Genomic DNA, 17,885 nt, shown 5'->3' with positions numbered 1-17,885 from the left:
ATATAATGTCTCTAAAATACCATTGCATGCATTGCATGCTTTAGCATTCAGATTTCTTTTTCCTGGGACCAAAGGAAACAATCCAAACCAGGAATAACAGTCCCAGATAATATGGCTGCCATTCAGACAGAAGGCATTCTGCTGGTATCTTTCGGACATGACTGACAGACTGCTAAATATAAACATGGATTCCATGTCTGGAATGGAAAGTACAATAGTGGCTTTACATTACTACAGCTAACACTTGGCATTGTACATACTACCTAGCCATGGAAACCCAATGCTGTAAGCTCCCAACAAACTGCTCTTGTGCTGTCATGGCTTTCAAATACGGTCTTAACCTTGGCATAGGTTAAAGCAGGGATGCTCAACCTGCGGCCCTCCAGCTGCTGTAAAACTACAACTCCCATGATGCCCTGCTGTAAGCTGATAGCTGTAGGCTGTCCAGGCATGCTGGGAGTTGTAGTTTTGCAACAGCTGGAGGGCCGCAGGTTGGGCATCCCTGGGTTAAAGCCAACAGAGGATATTCAGCATACAGTGAAACATCTTTAAAACATTCACCCAAAATTGTACTGAAAAATGATCTTCTAGAGGGGTGGTCTTCTCAAAGCAGATGGCCAATATAATTTGGATAAGTTGGAACTAATAAATATGGAGAGTTCACCTACTGGATATAATGTCTGACATAAAATGACCCACCTTTATGCCAGGATCTCCTTGAGGACCAATATCTCCTTCAGTTCCATGTGATCCCTGTTCAACATAAATCATATAGTGTCAATATAGTAGAGCTTAATTCATGAGACATTCAAAAAGTTGGGCAAACACGGGCCGAAATAACAAAAGAGATGATCATCAATCCACATTAGGGCTTTACAAAGGGAGCTTTGACTGGGAGATCTGCTGGATGTAACAAAAGGAGATTTTTCCGACATATTACTCACTGCTTGGGAATTATCAAGACATTACACAACGTGTGTGTGTCTCACATAAAGAATGATGTGATGTTTGCTAACTACAGTACAAGGGGGTCATTTATCAAGACCGGTGTTCTCTACGATGGTCTTGATATCCCATGTATCACCAGGGGATGCTCTTGATTTATGACAAGGCGCATAGTGGTAGGACTATATCCTGCTCTATTTTGTGGTCACTTTGTGTGACTTTATAAAAATCTAATCACCATTGTCTAAAAGAGTGTGGCCTGGAATTATGGACTACTAGGGGTTGAAGAACCCTTCTAGGGGGCACCTCTGTAAGTGTACCACCTGTCCTCACAGACATGCATGTCCCGTCATAAATTAAGCATATGTCTAAAATTAAATCCGTATTTCTAAAATTAAATACATGCCATCTCATAGCTGGCATGGATTTCTATGGTCATTTATGCTTAAAAAAAACTAGTGCAAATTCTAAAATATTCTGGGGCTAACAGCAAATTTTGTGCAAATTGCATTTTTTGCTACTTTTTTCATGCCACTTTGCTGAGGTAGGCACAATGGGAAATAATCCCCAATATTCTTTTAAATAAAAAAAGGTACAAAATATTTTCTTGAACAATGAAATTTAAACATAGAGAGGATAACTAATCAAAGAACTCCAGAAGTTTGTCATAATGTGTGCTAAAAAATGGGTATAAAAAAGAGATGACTAAATTGATTCTAACCATTCGATTTGTCTCATTAGCACGAGTTCTTCACCTTTGAGGTTGTGCCCCCACAGGTGAAGAAGCAACCACCTGCCTGTTGACAGGGTCGGACATTTCACCTTGGGCGGACTGGGAACTTTAAGTGGCCCTTAAAAAAAAAATACTAAAAGTGACCCCGTTTTGTAATCGGGTCCAAATTGATTGAAGGCAGGGCCAACACAAGCAGGCGGTCCAGCAATACCATATTGTGGCACATTATACCAACCCAACAGAGCCAAATGCCACAGTCCATCACAAAATACTGCCGCCAGCAGCACAAAATACATCCCCAAAAACTTCCACTTGCCGTCCGTGAGGAGGGCTCAGGCAGCCCTCTTGGCATCTGCCCACCGGGAAATTTCCCTGTAAGGTCTATGGCCAATCCGCCCCTGCATTTTACCCAGCGCTGAGAAGCTGAACCCTGTGCCGCTGCTCCCAGTGGTGACACAGGTGCCAAAAGGTTTAAATTTGGCTTATACACTTTTGGTTAGTGGCACAAGTGCAGTAGCAGCTCCTGAAACTAATTTTGAGCTTAGCGTCTGCGTCCCTATTCAGAACAAGGCCAGGTGAGATGTCCGGTCCTATTAATCTACAGACGGGCGCTTCTTCACCTGTGGGGATAGCCCCTCACAGATGAAGAATTCTTTGTAATGAGACAAATCAATTTGTTAGAATTGATTCGATCCTTCCTAGTATACGTCTTGCACTATACTTATTAAGCGTTTTAGATACTTTTCTGCTTTTTCTGAAAAGGAACATGACAATATTGGTAAAGGGTTTGGCCTTTCAGGAAAGCCATGGCTTAAGATGCACCAATATTTGCCAACATTGTGCCTAAATCCAAGTGCTCAATTCTGGAGCCGAGCAAGACAACCAGTAGGTGGTATATAAACGTAGACTAGACAGTCTATAGATGCACCCAGCCTAAGTTTATACTGTCTCAGTATTAGACAGGATTACTATATCTGCCCCTGTGTAAACAATGAAGTGGACGTGTTGTGTAATGGTGCACTGTAGCCTCTTCATTCTTCTAATCTGCAAGGGTTAAACCCCCAACAATCCAATATTGCTGACCTACCTTATCCTTGGGTCTTGTACTGATGAGGGGTAAGAACCTGATACAGCTGGGTCTCTAGTTTCGCCTGATATGAGCTAATTTGCATACTTCTTTCCCATGGAGCATTGCCTGTCTCCACACACTACGCAGTCTCTTCAATAAGAGCCTGTACCCCTGGATATACGTAGATAAGAGTGCAACTTTAAAAAGGTAGAACTTACCTCTAGCCCTGTTTCTCCAGGTGGACCTGCGTCTCCTTGTGGTCCCCTCGGTCCCTAACATTTAAGATTAATGATATATTTCATATTAGTAACCCAAATTTAATTTAAGATGATAATATATATTTATTGCTAATGGGGAATCGGTGTCCCCAGAAGTTTATTTCATTTTACAGTGTTCCTTTAATATTCAATTAATAAGTTGGCTCACCTGCTAACTGATGAGGAATGGGTGCTCTAACTAATTGACTCACCCAGTCTAAACAGAAATATGCATACATTCAAATATAGATAGGCACACCTTCATCTGGACAACATACGGAGTCAATATTATTGATAGAATAATAGTATATTTATTTTTAAAAAGTTTATTAAAATTCTTGAAAAATTAAAACACTAAAAATATCCCCACAAAAATATATAAAACACAAATCCCATAACCAAATATCCTCCTGTAATTCTTATTGGATACAAGCAACCAACTTTAAATGGTATTGGGCTATTGTAAATTAGATAAACATGATGCTACCCATGGCAATATGGCCAAATATAGTAACTGAAATAGAGATAACCGTGGTGGATCCGCAATCAGCTGTAAGAGCCAATAAAACTAACAGCGAAAGGCACAAAGCTAATAGCTGTGGCTTACACTATGGTAGTTTTATTCAACGATGGATTTACAATAATATTAATAATAGGAAAGCCATTGGTAGCGCGTGCAAAGATGTAAACCCGCAAGCAGTGATCTAAATACGCAAGCAGCGGTATATGCTGTATGCCACAATTGCTATGTATCACAATTGTATACTTTATGTTTACATTCCAAACTAACAATCAACTGTCGTTCAGCAGAGAATAAATCTAAACAGCGCAGATAATCCTCACCGCGCCGCAAGGTAAGTGCACAAAATCTCTTTAGTCTGTTGTGGTTGTATCACATTTGTGCCCTATGATGGTTAATACAGATGAAGACAGTCCATATATTAAGGTCAAAATAATCTGTGCTGTGGTAGATGTTATAATGTTACAATGGTCCTGCTGGTTAATGTTGATTACACGGACTGTTGTGCACTGCGCAGTGAATTATTCATTGTTCTCTGTAATTAGTAATAGAAAAAAAGGCAGTCCAAACAATACTGCCTATTAGAGTAATACTGTTCATTGTATAAGCATTAGGATGTTGCTTGCACGTATATGTTTGAGCTTCTGAATTGCCAGTTACTCACTGTTTGTTGAATTGGAGCGGAGTCCCATACCTGCGGTCTGGGCAACACACGTGGGATGCCACGGCAGGTACGAGACTCCGCTCCAATTCAACAAACAGTGAGTAACTGGCAATTCAGAAGCTCAAACATATACGTGCAAGCAACATCATAATGCTTAAACAATTCGATGTGATTCCGATCCGGCAAAACTTATGCCAACTGATCAGTATCCTGATCAGTCTTAAAAATGCCTGATCAGTCAGAAAAATGCATTAAAATGCCAGATCCGTCTTTCCGGTGTCATCCGGCATTTATTTTTTTTACCTTTTTTTCGGTCTGCGAAGGATGAATCCGGCATTCCGGTATTTTGAACTAATACATCCGGCACTAATACATTCCTATGGAAAAAAAATGCCGGATCCGGCATTCAGGCAAGTCTTCCGTTTTTTTTGGGCCGGAGATAAAACCGTAGCATGCTGCTGTTTTATCTTTTGCCTGATCAGTCAAAATGACTGAACTGAAGACATCCTGATGCATCCTGAACGGATTACTCTCCATTCAGAATGCATGGGGATAAAACTGATCAGTTATTTTCCGGCATAGAGCCCTTTTGACAGAACTCTATGCCGGAAAAGAAAACCGCAAGTGTGAAAGTATAAGGCACATATGTGATACAACCAAAACAGACTAAAGAGATTTTGTGCACTTACCTTGCGGCGCGGTGAGGATTATCTGCGCTGTTTAGATTTATTCTCTGCTGAACGACAGTTGATTGTTAGTTTGGAATGTAAACATAAAGTATACAATTGTGATACATAGCAATTGTGGCATACAGCATATACCGCTGCTTGCGTATTTAGATCACTGCTTGCGGGTTTACATCTTTGCACGCGCTACCAATGGCTTTCCTATTATTAATATTATTGTAAATCCATCGTTGAATACAACTACCATAGTGTAAGCCACAGTTATTAGCTTTGTGCCTTTCGCTGTTAGTTTTATTGGATCTTACAGCTGATTGCGGATCCACCACGGTTATCTATATTTCAGTTACTATATTTGGCCATATTGCCATGGGTATAATCATGTTTATCTAATTTACAATAGCCCAATACCATTTAAAGTTGGTTGCTTGTATCTAATAAGAATTACAGGAGGATATTAGGTTATGGGATTTGTAGTGCTCCTTTAATACTCAGGGGCTAGGATAAACACTGCAATTTACTCAAACTCCTATATACTGCAGTATTTAGAGGCAGACATGTGGGGTCTGATGGTCTGAACCTGAGTACATTTGGTTTATAATTGAACAAATTATAAACATCTGGTTGAATTCTGGCAAAACGAGCTTCAATGAGTTGTGGAAATCTGCTCTGAATTACGCCCTGCAGTTTGTGGATTCCTCATAGAAGGCTATTGTTCTTTACATTATTATGAAACAAAATAACAGTATTCTAAATGGCAAACTAATCAATCTGGTTTTCTGGGTCATAGAGCTGTACAAATATGTATAGGAAAGTCATTGAGATTTGTTAGCAACGGGTTGTAACATTTCCGTATTTTACACCAGAGCTGCTTTTTTCAGGCAGGAACTGGTCAACAGTCATTGATCAAAGAAAGCCGCTCTTAACAGATGTGCCACAGTGCAGTAAAGTGACCTAATTGCAGTACCAGCTATGACCACTAAGTGGCAAACTGGAAAATCTATATTGGGCAGGAAGTGTGCTCCAGATTTTTTTTCTATAATATTCTTATCTTATCAACACACTCCTCAACATTGAAATTGCAACACCAACAAGGAAAAGCTGTAAGGTTATGCAAATCGAAGAAGTAGCAGGGGTTGCTCAAATCTGCAGATAATTACCGAGCTCCAGTCTATGGCACATAAGAGGGTCATAAAAGCCAGATTGAAAGCAAAGGCTATCATGCTGCAGAGCAAGATGGCAATGGAGGTCTATCCTTTTCCTCTCGGATGCAATGATAGCCAGAGATTGGTCTGGAGACCACGTGGGCACCACCATTAAGAGGCCTTCAGAAAGGAATGTCACATCAATCCTACTCCCAGGATTAAAGTGTAGGGTGGCATAATATATGGGTAGCCGGACCCCTCTAGTCTTCATTTCAGGTACACTAACTGCTTGGCGTTATATAGATTTGGCCATGGAACATGTAGTACTGCCATTCCTCTAGGAGACTTTTTCTACAGGACAATGCCAGGCCAAATGTTGCTTGTGCAACTGGGAGCTACCATGGCCTGCAGCGTCTTCGGACTTGTCTCCCATCAAGCAAATCTGAAACTTCATTGGTCTTCAATTGCAAAGGGAGCTGCCAGCAGCAGATCTTGATGATTTGAGTGCTCAAGTGCATTCAGCGTGGCAGAACATTCCTCAGACCACGATTGATAACCTCACTGATAGCATGCCATGGTACATAAGTGCATCACTGAAACTCAGTGTACTGAATAAATAGAGAGGTTTTGAATATTTATTTTCCATTTTTTGTATAATTTGCATATCATTAACATGTCTGCTGATCCTGTGATTTCCATAATGCCACGATTTTTCCTTCTTGGTGTTGCAATTTCAGTGTTGAGAAGTGTAGAATAGGGAATTATATCCTCAATGTACAGTTGGAGTGATGTCAATAAGTGCACACTTTAATTTCTTTAAATTGGCATAAAAAAAAACACTTACCTCACCGGTCCCCTGCCACATACCAGGTCAGGGCTGGTCTCTACCTCCTGGTTCCTCTTGACACAAAGGAAATGACAGCTCAGACAATCACTGCATGCAGTGGTGACCCACCTTGGCCAGTGATTGGCTGAGCAGTCATTTCCTGTGTGTCAAGAGGAACCAGGAAGTAGAGGCCAGCCGTGACCTGGTAAGCATCAGAATGGACATGGGATGGGATTGGTGAAGTGAGTGCACAGTTCCGTTAATGAGGCTGATGCCGGCACAGAAATTCAGAGCGCACGAGCGCTCACATTACCTGGTGTTGAGCATGTGCGAGATTTTACTGCTGCGTCAGGGTGACATCCACAACAGGGAGGAGAATACCAGATGAGTGGAGGAGCGGGGCTCACTGAGAATGGGCATGGCTGAGCCCCTTGGGCTCTTTTCAAGCTTATTAGCATATTTATAAAATCGTTCTTTGAGGGGCACAAATACATTTATATTGCAGATACAGGTATGCTTAGAAAGCGATTCAGGAGACCTACAGCACCATATAAGCAGTTGAATACGCTCGAGGGTGGTGACAGATTTCCTTTAAAGTGATGTCATAAGCTCCACCTAGTGGAGACTTTAGGCAGCCAAAATGTTAGCATTTAATGGCATGTCTATTCAGGAGATTTGGAACTCTGCTGAAACAGACTGATAAAAAGACAAAATGAGGAATTACTCAGCACAGACTTCCATCATATAAACCCCTGCTGTACCATAAAACGGTTTTATATCCGACCACGCAGTGCATTTAGGCATAATATGATCCGAAACAATTGTATGACCTGACATTTTTGGGTGAATTGTAGTGAAATCAAGCTTTTCTAAGGTAGTGGTCATATGTTAGGCTGAGTTCACACTTCAGTTATTTGGTCAGTTATTTCCATCAGTTATTGTGAACCAAAACCAGGTTTGGGTCAAAAACACAGAAAGTGCAGATCTTTTCATTAGGGTACTTTCACACTAGCGTTATTCTTTTCTCGTATTGAAATCCGGTAAAGGGTCTCAATACCAGAAAAGAACGCATCAGTTTTGTCCCAATGCATCCTGAATGGAAAGCAATCTGTTCAGTATGCATCAGAATTTCTCCCGTTCCGTCCCTTGTACGGTATTTGACTGGACAAAATACCGCAGCATGCTGCGTTTTTTTTTCTGGTCAAAATCCCGGAACACTACCGCAATTAAAAATGTATTAATGCCGGTACCATATGTTCCAGTTTTCCGGTCTGCGCATGCGCAGTGCTTTCTAGCTGTGAAAAAAATTAATACCGGATCAGTTATTCCGGATGATACTGGAAATAAGGATCTGGTATCTCAATGCAAAAGTCTAACGGATCCAGATCCGGAAAAAAAAGATATCAGTTTACATATGGATTTCCGGCAAATGAACTGCCTGCCGGATTCTTCTAACGCTAGTGTGAAAGTACCCTTATACCTAATCTCTGAGGAGGCTTCACTACTGGTTTTGGCTCACAATAACTGATGGAAATAACTGAACAAATAACTGAAGTGTGAACTGGGCCTTAGTGGCACAGTGGCTCATTTGGTGGCACGGCTGCTTTGTAGCACTGGGACAACATCTGCTTGGAGCTTGTATGTTCTCTCTTTGCTTGTGTGGGACCAAGGTGGATGATTATAATGTGAATGAGCTTATATGTTTGGTTCTATATGAACAGTAAGAAAATATGAAATAAATGATATATAATATAAAGAATAATCATACTGATTCTCCAGGAGGACCCGAGTCTCCCACGCTTCCCGTTGGACCAGGGATGCCCTTGAAAGAAAAACAAAAGAAAAGCAAATCACTGTAGCTCTCCATTTTTGGGAAACTACATCACCCAGCATGCCCTAACAGCCACAGCCACAGCATATGATGGCAGCTGTAGTTTTCCAACAGCTGCAAAGCCTGTAACTATCGGAGTATCTACGCAAAAATGCTGCATCTCTGGCAGAGACCTGTGAGGGCCTCTTAAGTCATTCCACAGACATAAAATCTATTCCTTAGGTGAGCACGTCCCTCACGTCTTTCTGCCATAACATCTCCTCGCTAGCAGTCATTTGCTGACATGTCATCTGATTATTAGTGAAACAGTCCTGGGGCATCTGTCTGAAGTCTACATATGTGTAACATGATGAGCAAACATGTGCCTTTTCATGCATCTTCTACCCAGGATGAAAATCTTTACAGAACTGCATGATCCTAAAAAATGTCATCATTTGGAGCTGCTGCAATGATAATTCTATCTTAAGTATATTAACACAAACTATACTGCCCCTATTTAGTGGGACTGCTATGGGCCCTATGGTGGAAGGGAACCATTTATTGAAGTCATAACTGTGGCTGCCACTAGGGGGAGCTCACTGCACACATGTGTTGAGAGTTAAATACAAGCTATTTAAATCCATATGCACTTAGCTCCACCTAGTGGTGGCTGCCTGTGGTCATAATGATGACTGTGCTCCACTATATAGATATATTATCTATCAAACTAGCAGAAGGACCTGGCTTCACACGGGTATATTTCAGCTATTTCATTTAATGTTTGTGTGTCGTTAAGTAGACAGTATCCCCCATAACAGTGACCTCTACAGCACCCCGCTCCTTTAACAGTCCCCCACCCCTTAACACTGACCCCCCCACAGTGCCCCACCACTTTAAAATGGGACCTTCACAGCACCCAACTCCTTTGACAGTGACCTCCTCAGGGGCCCGCCCCCTTAACAGTGACCTCCGCAGTACCCTGCTGCCTTACCAGTAACCTTCACAGCAGTTGTCCCTTTAATAGTGGCCCCTGCCCCCTTAACAGTAACCTCCACAGTGCCTGCCCCTTTAACAGTGACCTGCACAGCGCCCGCCCCTTTAACAGTGATATCCACAGTGCCCACCCCTTTAACAGTGACATCCACAGCGCCCTTTCCCTTTAACAGTGACCTCCACAGTGCCCGCCCATTTAACAGTGACCTCCACAGTGCCCGCCCATTTAACAGTGACCTCCACAGCACCCTGCCCCTTTAATGCTAGGGCCACACGACAACATATGTGGTGCGACATTTTGTCTCAACAATTTTTATAATGATAGGCTATGCACTGCGACATGCGACAGTCGCAAAAAATTCATCCAAGATGTATGCATGTAGCAGTGTATGTCACGGTCCCTTCTGTAACAGCTGTCAGGAGATCAAGGAGACTGGCAGAGCGTGGAGGAATCTAACAGTCTCTTTGATTACTCTTTATTCAGTGTTTGTTTGTGACCTCATCCCCTGTTTCAGATGTAGCTTAGTACTCATTACTCTACCCTATTTAGTGTTGCCCCACCCTTCTGACTGTGCGGTAGATAGCTTCATTTGGGTTTGGCAGAGCTGGTGTGAGGTCGTCTCTGGTGTTCCTGCTCTTCCATCACTATAGAAGTTAAGTGTCGCATTTGTGTTTTGTTTTCCCTTCCTTGCTTTTTGTTACTAGGCCTCAGGGAGACACCTGTTCCTTCATCGGGGAAGGAACGGGTTGCCTTAATCCTGACAATATTCTTAGGGCTCTCTAGGGTCTCCAGGGTATTGTCATTTCTACCTTTAAGGGGTGCCCATACGGTTAGAAGTCAGGGCCAGGAGTAGGGTTACTAGGAGGTGACCTTTTCCATTCCCTAGCGTTGAGGCCTAGTGGCTTTCCCTTTCCCTCCTGGTTGTTAGTTTGGGGTTTCCTCCTATACCTCATCTGTGACAGCGTAGTTGTGCCCTATGTGTCGTGCGACTTATTGTCGTCCTGTAGCCCTAGCCTAAAGCTGACCTACAGCAGTGAAGAAAAATGGCTGGGTTGTTATGGAAACCTGGAGTAAAACTGTGTGTATGTAGAGACTAAGGGCCTGCGAGCTTCTATTGGCTGATAAGGGACATGTGACCATGTGTATGGCAGTTGGGATATGAGTGAAAGACTTGCAGGCTTGTATTGGCTAATGCAGGTACATCCTAGAGAGCTGAGACCCAGTCTAAAACCTTCCCGGACACCTGATGTACCTGTGTGCCAAATTTGGTGAAAATCGTTTCAGTTGTTTGGTCGTGCATAAAGAACAGACAGACAGACGTCCAGACAGACAGAAACTCATTTTTATGTATATGTATATAAGAGATTATGAATCTAAAAACTTGGTTGAAAAATGGTTAATAGTAACATACTTTTGCACACTAAAACATGCTTTATGGAAAAAAAATTTAATTTTGTTGAGCTGCACAGAGCTTACAGAGCCAGAACATATTTTTCTGGGCAACTTTTTTGCAAGGTGATTTGTAGTTTTAATTGATGCCATTTTTAGAAACATAAATTATTGACTAATTTTAATAAATCTTTTGAGGGGGTGGATAAATCGGGGGAAAAAACATCAAATTTTTCTATTTTTACGTCATGCGTCAAGTGGCATGAATCTTTATTCTATAGGTCAAGGCAGTACCAAATGTGTATTTTCTTATAAACTATAAAAAAAAAAAATGTTTTAATGAAAAATGGCTTTATTTTTCATTACTGTTAATGAAACTTTATTAAACGTAATTGTCTTCTTTTTTTCCACTAGAGGACTTGAAGCAGAGATCATATGATTGCTTGAGTAATGCTTTGGAATGAAAAAGCTAGCCCTCTCCCCCTTCCAAACATCAGTGTTGCTATTGACCGCAGCATCTAAGGGGTTAAACCGCCAAGAACGGAGTTATCCCTGATCATGGCGGTTGTGGTCAGAGCCCAGCTGTTACAGACAGGCCCCCACTGCAACTTCATAGACACAGTGTAAAGCAGCCCTCAATTGTGACGGTTATATCCATCGTTCCTTGTTAAGGTGTTCCCGCGGATCTCCTGGTCAGTCCCAAACTAGGGACATTACAACAGCACAGAGAGGGACTGTCCCTTCAAAATGCTTGGGAGGTACAATGTAACTATTCAGTTCAGTTTACAACTGCAATGCATCCTGATCATCTGTTCACATGACAGCCCAACTTCACAATCTGTATCTAATTATGTAAAGTATAACGGACTACAGGGAACCAAAAATCCTCGAAGAACTTTAAAGGGGATGGGGAGCCGTGCTTACATCCTGCTTCCATACTTGGAAGGTCATCTGTAGGGCAGCGCGCTCTTATTTTTTAAACATATGTCAATCGGAATTTTCCACTGACTTGTCTTTATATAATATTTATACAAATTCTGATGATTACAGAGATAAGCAGCGCTAGATTGCCGCTGCTTATTTCTTCCTGAAGAAGTTATCTTTTGTGTGACTTTTGTAGGACATTCCTTGGCTTGTGATTGACTGAAAGTGCTTCCACTATCTTTAAAAAGAGGTTCTTCAGCAGCTACAGTGTGTTCTGCAGTTCTGTGTCCCAGCTGCTCCAGAACCTCATAATCAAAGTACATTAGCTGGTGTACATATTTTTTTTTTTTTTAAAGATGAGGAATCCATTTATTATGGAAAGGAATCCGTTATAAAAGAGGTTCTACAACAGCTGCTGTGTACTATAAGGAATGATGAAATCCCTAGACATCGCCTCAGTGTGGAATTACCTATATAAACAAACTTTTAAATGTTCATTAAACTCCTTAAAGGGAATCTGTCACCTGCTTTAACCATTTTTAAGCTGGCACCATCGCTATGTGGACTAAAGTACCTTATTTCCAGCAGTCTTCTTTTTACTTGATTTCGTTTTGTAGTTTTGATATAAAAGCGCTTTTTATGATATGCTAATTAGGGTCCAAGGAGCCCAGAGGGGCGTTTTTTCCACTCTCCGGAGCCCAGTGACGCCCCCCTGCAGTGCCCAAGAACGCCTCCTGATCATCAAATAACCTCCCACAGCCCGGCAAATGGTTCCGCCCCCTCCCCACGTCATAGTCTACCTTATAGAAATGCCCCGTCCTTCTTCCTGTCTGCGGCCCGAAAACTCGCGCAGGCGCAGTACCGCCTGCGGCCTGCGCGATCATCAACGTCCTGAGGGCAACAGCGCTCAGGTCACATCACTGGGCTTGGCGCATGCCCAGTGAGACTTTTGAGGCTGTTGCCCTCAGGAGGTTGATGATCGCACAGGCGCAGGCTGCAGGCGGTACTGCGCCTGCGCGAGTTTTCTGGCCGCAGACAGGAAGAAGGACGGGGCATTTCTATAAGGTAGACTATGACGTGGGGAGGGGGCGGAACCATTTGCCGGGCTGTGGGAGGTTATTTGATGATCAGGAGGCATTCTTGGAATTCAAATGGCGGGCTGGGCACTGCAGGGGGGCGTCACTGGGCTCCGGAGAGTGAAAAAAACGCCCCTCTGGGCTCCTTGGACCCTAATTAGCATATCATAAAAAGCGCTTTTATATTAAAACTACAAAACGAAATCAAGTAAAAAGAAGACTGCTGGAAAAAAGGTACTTTAGTCCACATAGCGATGGTGCCAGCTTAAAAATGGTTAAAGCAGGTGACAGATTCCCTTTAAACTTCTTAAAATTTAGTAGGGCGTATATTATCCCACAATTATTTACGATAATTCTGCCACCTGTCGCAAAATAATTATGTTTATCAGCTAACAAAAAAGGAGATTTTTGTATAACTTACCAGTAAAATCTCTTTCTTGTTCTTCATTGGGGAACACAGGAACCGTGGGTATAGCTATGTCCTCTGGGAGGCGTTGACACTAGTAAAAGCTGTTAGCTTCTCCCCTGGCAGCTATACCCCCTCCAGCCTGGAGAGAGAGCTTCAGTTTGTGCACAAAGTAGTAGGAGAAGCAAGCCAACAAAGAAAAAACATGGAACACCAACCTTGCCAAGGACCCAACAGGGTTCAAACCAGCAACAGCTACAACTGTGGTCGAACAACAATACTGGGTGGGTGCTGTGTCCCCCAATGAAGAGCGAGAAAGAGATTTTACTGGTGATTCTCGCCCATATTCATTGGGGGACACAGGAACCGTGGGACGTCCGAAAGCAGTCCACAGGGAGGGAAAAACCACAGACCCATGGAAGCAAGCGTCCCTGCCGCCTGCAAAACCACGTGGCCCAAGGCAGCATCCACCGATGCCAAGTATGCACCTGGTAAAATCTTGTGAATGTGTGTAAGGAGGACCGGTAGCCGCGTTACACAACTGCGCAGCCTAAGCGCGATTCCTCAGAGCCCAAGAAGCGCCCACCGCTCAGTGGAGCGAGCCGTGACACCTAAGGGCGGAACCCTGCTGCGGGTGCAGAATGTACAGTATTTGTAGACCGAATCCATCGTGCAATTGTCACCTTGGAGGCCGCCAATCTCCAGCGTAAACCCTCCGGATGACAACAACAACAAAAGAAAAAAAAAAGAGAAAAAAAAAAAAGGGGGATTCCGCACGCCGGAAGGAACTGGAGGCTGCCAATAATGATCAGAGCCCTGACCACGTCAATGACGTAACTCCCTTCCTAGGGAGTAAAGGAGAGGGACAGTGAAGGAAGGACAACTTCTTCATAGATGTGCAAGACACAGATCACCTTCGGGAGAAAGAAGGAATAGGCTGGAGAACCGCCTTATCGTTGTGAAGACCCAGGAAGGGTTCTCTGCAAGAGAGCACCACCAACTGGGAAACCCGTCTGATGGATGTGATAGCCACAAGAAAAAACTACCTTCTAGGGCAGGAGCCAGAGAGAGATCTCCCCAAGGGCACAAGGGAGAAGACTGGAACGCTGGGAGAACTATATACAGATCCCAAGGCAGTAAAGGATGGTACGGAGGAACCGTATGTGCCACTCCCTGAAGGAAGGTTTCCATGGCCACCAGAAGACGTTGGAGGCTGCCCCAGGATAGAAGCACCAACACCTGACCCATCAAAGAACTAAGGGCTAAACGAAGGTCCAACCCTGATTGTAGAAAGGATAGGATCGTGGGGAGAGAACAAAACGGAGTGAGGGAATGTCCCGGCTTACACAGAAGCCCAGGAGGACCGCCAGGTCCTATAACAGATCCTGGGAGGTGCGTCCGCCGAAAACCCTCTCCACATCAGAATTGCGGATTTAATAGCCACTCTGTCAACCAAGACACTAAGGCTGATGTAAGACCGGACCCTGTGAAAGAAGGTCGTCGCTGAGTGGAAGTGACCAAGGAACGTCTCCTAGAAGCAGAACAAGGTCGGCGAACCACGTGCGACGGAGCCAATCCGGAGCGACTAGTATTTGTCGGAATGCCCTCCTCTGATCCTCCATAGAACCCTGGTAGGACAAAAAACACGTAAGGAGGAAGAAGTCCCGCCAAGGAGATATCAGGGCGTCCATGCCGTATGCTTCCGGAACTCCTGCTCGGGAGAGAAAGGTGGGGAGCTTCTGTGATGATACCGTTAGCACACCCAGACCAATGGAAGGAGTCCCTGTAGAGGGAGTGATGTGGAGGGCGCCACCGCCCACCAGTCAGGACCGGAGCGTGTCTGGAATGGAAGGCCACCAAACGAATACCCCGTGCAAATGCAGATGAGGGAAGGTAGTAACGTAGGAACTACCAAGGCATGCGGGGTGTCTATGAACCATGAGCCAGAGGAGGAAAAAGACATGAGAAAAATCTTCAGGAGATCCCTGCAGAGCAGGAAGGTCTTGCCTCCTATTGACACTAGAAAAAACTGAAGCTCTCTCTCCAGGCTGGAGGGGGTATAGCTGCCAGGGGAGGAGCTAACAGCTTTTACTAGTGTCAACGCCTCCCAGAGGACATAGCTATACCAACGGTTCCTGTGTCCCCCAATGAATATGGGCGAGAAATATTAATTTGGAACTGTCTGGAATAAGCTCCCTCTAGTGGTGGCTACAGGTAATCAGAATTTTATCAGTTAAAGGGGTTGTGCAGTGTTAGGCTACTTTCACATGTACGGCACCAATTCCGGCAGGCTGCTGGAGTTCTCCGGATCTGGCACTTCCAGATGCAACCAGAATGCCCGCTAGCCCCAATAGCTATAATAAGGTCCAGTGGAGATATGGCCACAATCCTCCAAAAATGCAGAGAACTGGCCTGAGAGAAACCGCTGCGTGCTGCGGTTTGTGTCTGGCTGATTCCCGGCATTCTCTGCTGGAACTGGCATCCAGATCAGCCTGCCGCAAATGTGTGAGTGGCCTTAAAGGGGTTTTGCCACTTCAGCAAATAGCATTTATTATGCAGAGAAAGTTTCCATGGTTACGATCACACTGCAATCCAGCAGCATGGCCGTGCTTGTACACTATAGGAAAAAGTACAAGCCTACATGAGCTTCCACAGTCCCGGCCACCATTTTTTCTTATAGTGTGCAAGCACGAGCACCAATGCTGAAACGAGCAGTGTATAATGTGATAGAAAAATGAACCAAGCCAGCAAAGGAAGCAATATGGACAATCACAATACAGCACACAAATGTTATATGTGTGCTGTCCGCATCCATCTATCATGTAGAGAATGTTAATGCAAGGCACTTACTAATGTATTGTGATTGTTCATATTGTCTCTTTTGCTGGCTTGGTTCATTTTTCACATTGTTCACATTATACACTGCTCGTTTCCATAGTTACAACCACCCTGTAATCCAGCAGCAGTGGTCGTGCTTGCACACTATAAGAAAAAATGCCAGCCTCTCTGGTGGCCGAGACCGTGGGAGGACATGTAGGCTGGTGCTTTTTTCTATAGTGTACAAGCACGGCCACTGCTGCTGGACTGCACGGGGGTCGCAACCATGGACAATTTCTCTGCATAATAAATGCTATTTGCTGAAGTGGCAAAACCCCTTTAAGATATTGAAGACCTATAAATATCACATTGGCAGGGGTCCAACTTCCGAACACCTCTGCCGATCAGCTGTTTGAAGGGGTCGCCTCCCTCGTGTGCGCACTGCATGCTCTTCAATGTTCAGCTTCATGCCTGTAACAGCAGTGTAGTGAAGTGTGAAATTGCTCCTCGCATTAAAAAATATATGTCCCTTGTGAATGGGAACGATGGGAGAAAATCAGTCCGGCTGTCCTCGCCGTGGAATCAGCAGTTGGGTGATCTGTCTCCAGTTTGGCTATGGCTTAAAATTCACATAGGAGATCTCCAGCATGGAGATATCTAGTAAGCAGTGTTCTAACCGCTGAAGCCCTTTGATGTCTGTCTGTCTGTCAATCTGTCTGTTCCACTTTATTATACTGTTTTTATTATACTATTATATTATACTTTATTCACTATTTACATGATTAACAACACATACATTAATTGCAAGTCCCCATAGATGACATTATTTGTCAGCATTTTCACCATTCAATGTCTTACTTACAGGTTTTCCTTGTTCGCCTCTTTCTCCAGGATTCCCCACCTTCCCCTATGTATATGAAAGACAACTTATATAAATATATCAGAGCAAAAAGAGCAACAATAAGAACATATTAATACAATATAACCACCACAAGTAACATCTTAGCAGATCTTTTAAAGGGAAAGCATCATTTACCTTACTAAAGTAAAATCAAATATTAACATTCATTTTGTTAAAAAAAATATATATTATTTTGTGATTGCATTTTTAATCTATTTTCTGTACATAATTATGGGGCAGCCATTATGCCTGAGCTGCTCCTAACAGAAATGTGCTTTATAACAACCACATGGACTATAGAAACATTTTCACACGGGCGAGTATTCCGCGCGGGTGCAATGCGTGAGGTGAACGCATTGCACCCGCACTGAATCCTGACCCATTCATTTCTATGGGGCTGTTCACATGAGCGGTGATTTTCACGCATCACTTGTGCGTTGAGTGAAAATCGCAGCATGCTCCTCTTTGTGCGTTTTTCATGTAACGCAGGCCCCATAGAAATGAATGGGCTTGCGTGAAAATCGCAAGCATCTGCAAGCAAGTGCGGATGCGGTGCGATTTTCACGCACGGTTGCTAGGAGACGATCGGGATGGAGACCCGATCATTATTATTTTCCTTTATAACATGGTTATAAGGGAAAATAATAGCATTCTGAATACAGAATGCATAGTACAATAGGTCTGGAGGGGTTAAAAAAATAAATATATAATTTAACTCACCTTAAT

At 43.4% G+C, this 17,885-nt stretch overlaps 1 protein-coding gene across 1 annotated transcript in view; it reads right to left on the bottom strand.

The window, feature by feature from the left end:
- The window catches only part of COL24A1 (collagen type XXIV alpha 1 chain), a 241,707-nt gene that overhangs the window by 50,673 nt on the left and 173,149 nt on the right, over positions 1 to 17,885 (bottom strand). The window contains exons 31-34 of the mRNA XM_040407488.1: positions 17,121 to 17,165; positions 8,611 to 8,664; positions 2,966 to 3,019; positions 700 to 753 (exon numbers count right to left, since the gene is read on the bottom strand). Coding sequence (XP_040263422.1) covers positions 700 to 753; positions 2,966 to 3,019; positions 8,611 to 8,664; positions 17,121 to 17,165 — 207 coding nt within the window. The remainder of the gene's footprint in view (positions 1 to 699; positions 754 to 2,965; positions 3,020 to 8,610; positions 8,665 to 17,120; positions 17,166 to 17,885) is intronic.

Source organism: Bufo bufo, chromosome 9 (assembly GCF_905171765.1).
Source record: "Bufo bufo chromosome 9, aBufBuf1.1, whole genome shotgun sequence".
NCBI classification, from domain to species: domain Eukaryota; kingdom Metazoa; phylum Chordata; class Amphibia; order Anura; family Bufonidae; genus Bufo; species Bufo bufo.
Note: the sequence above shows the minus strand (reverse complement) of the source record. Positions and strands in the feature narration are given on the sequence as shown.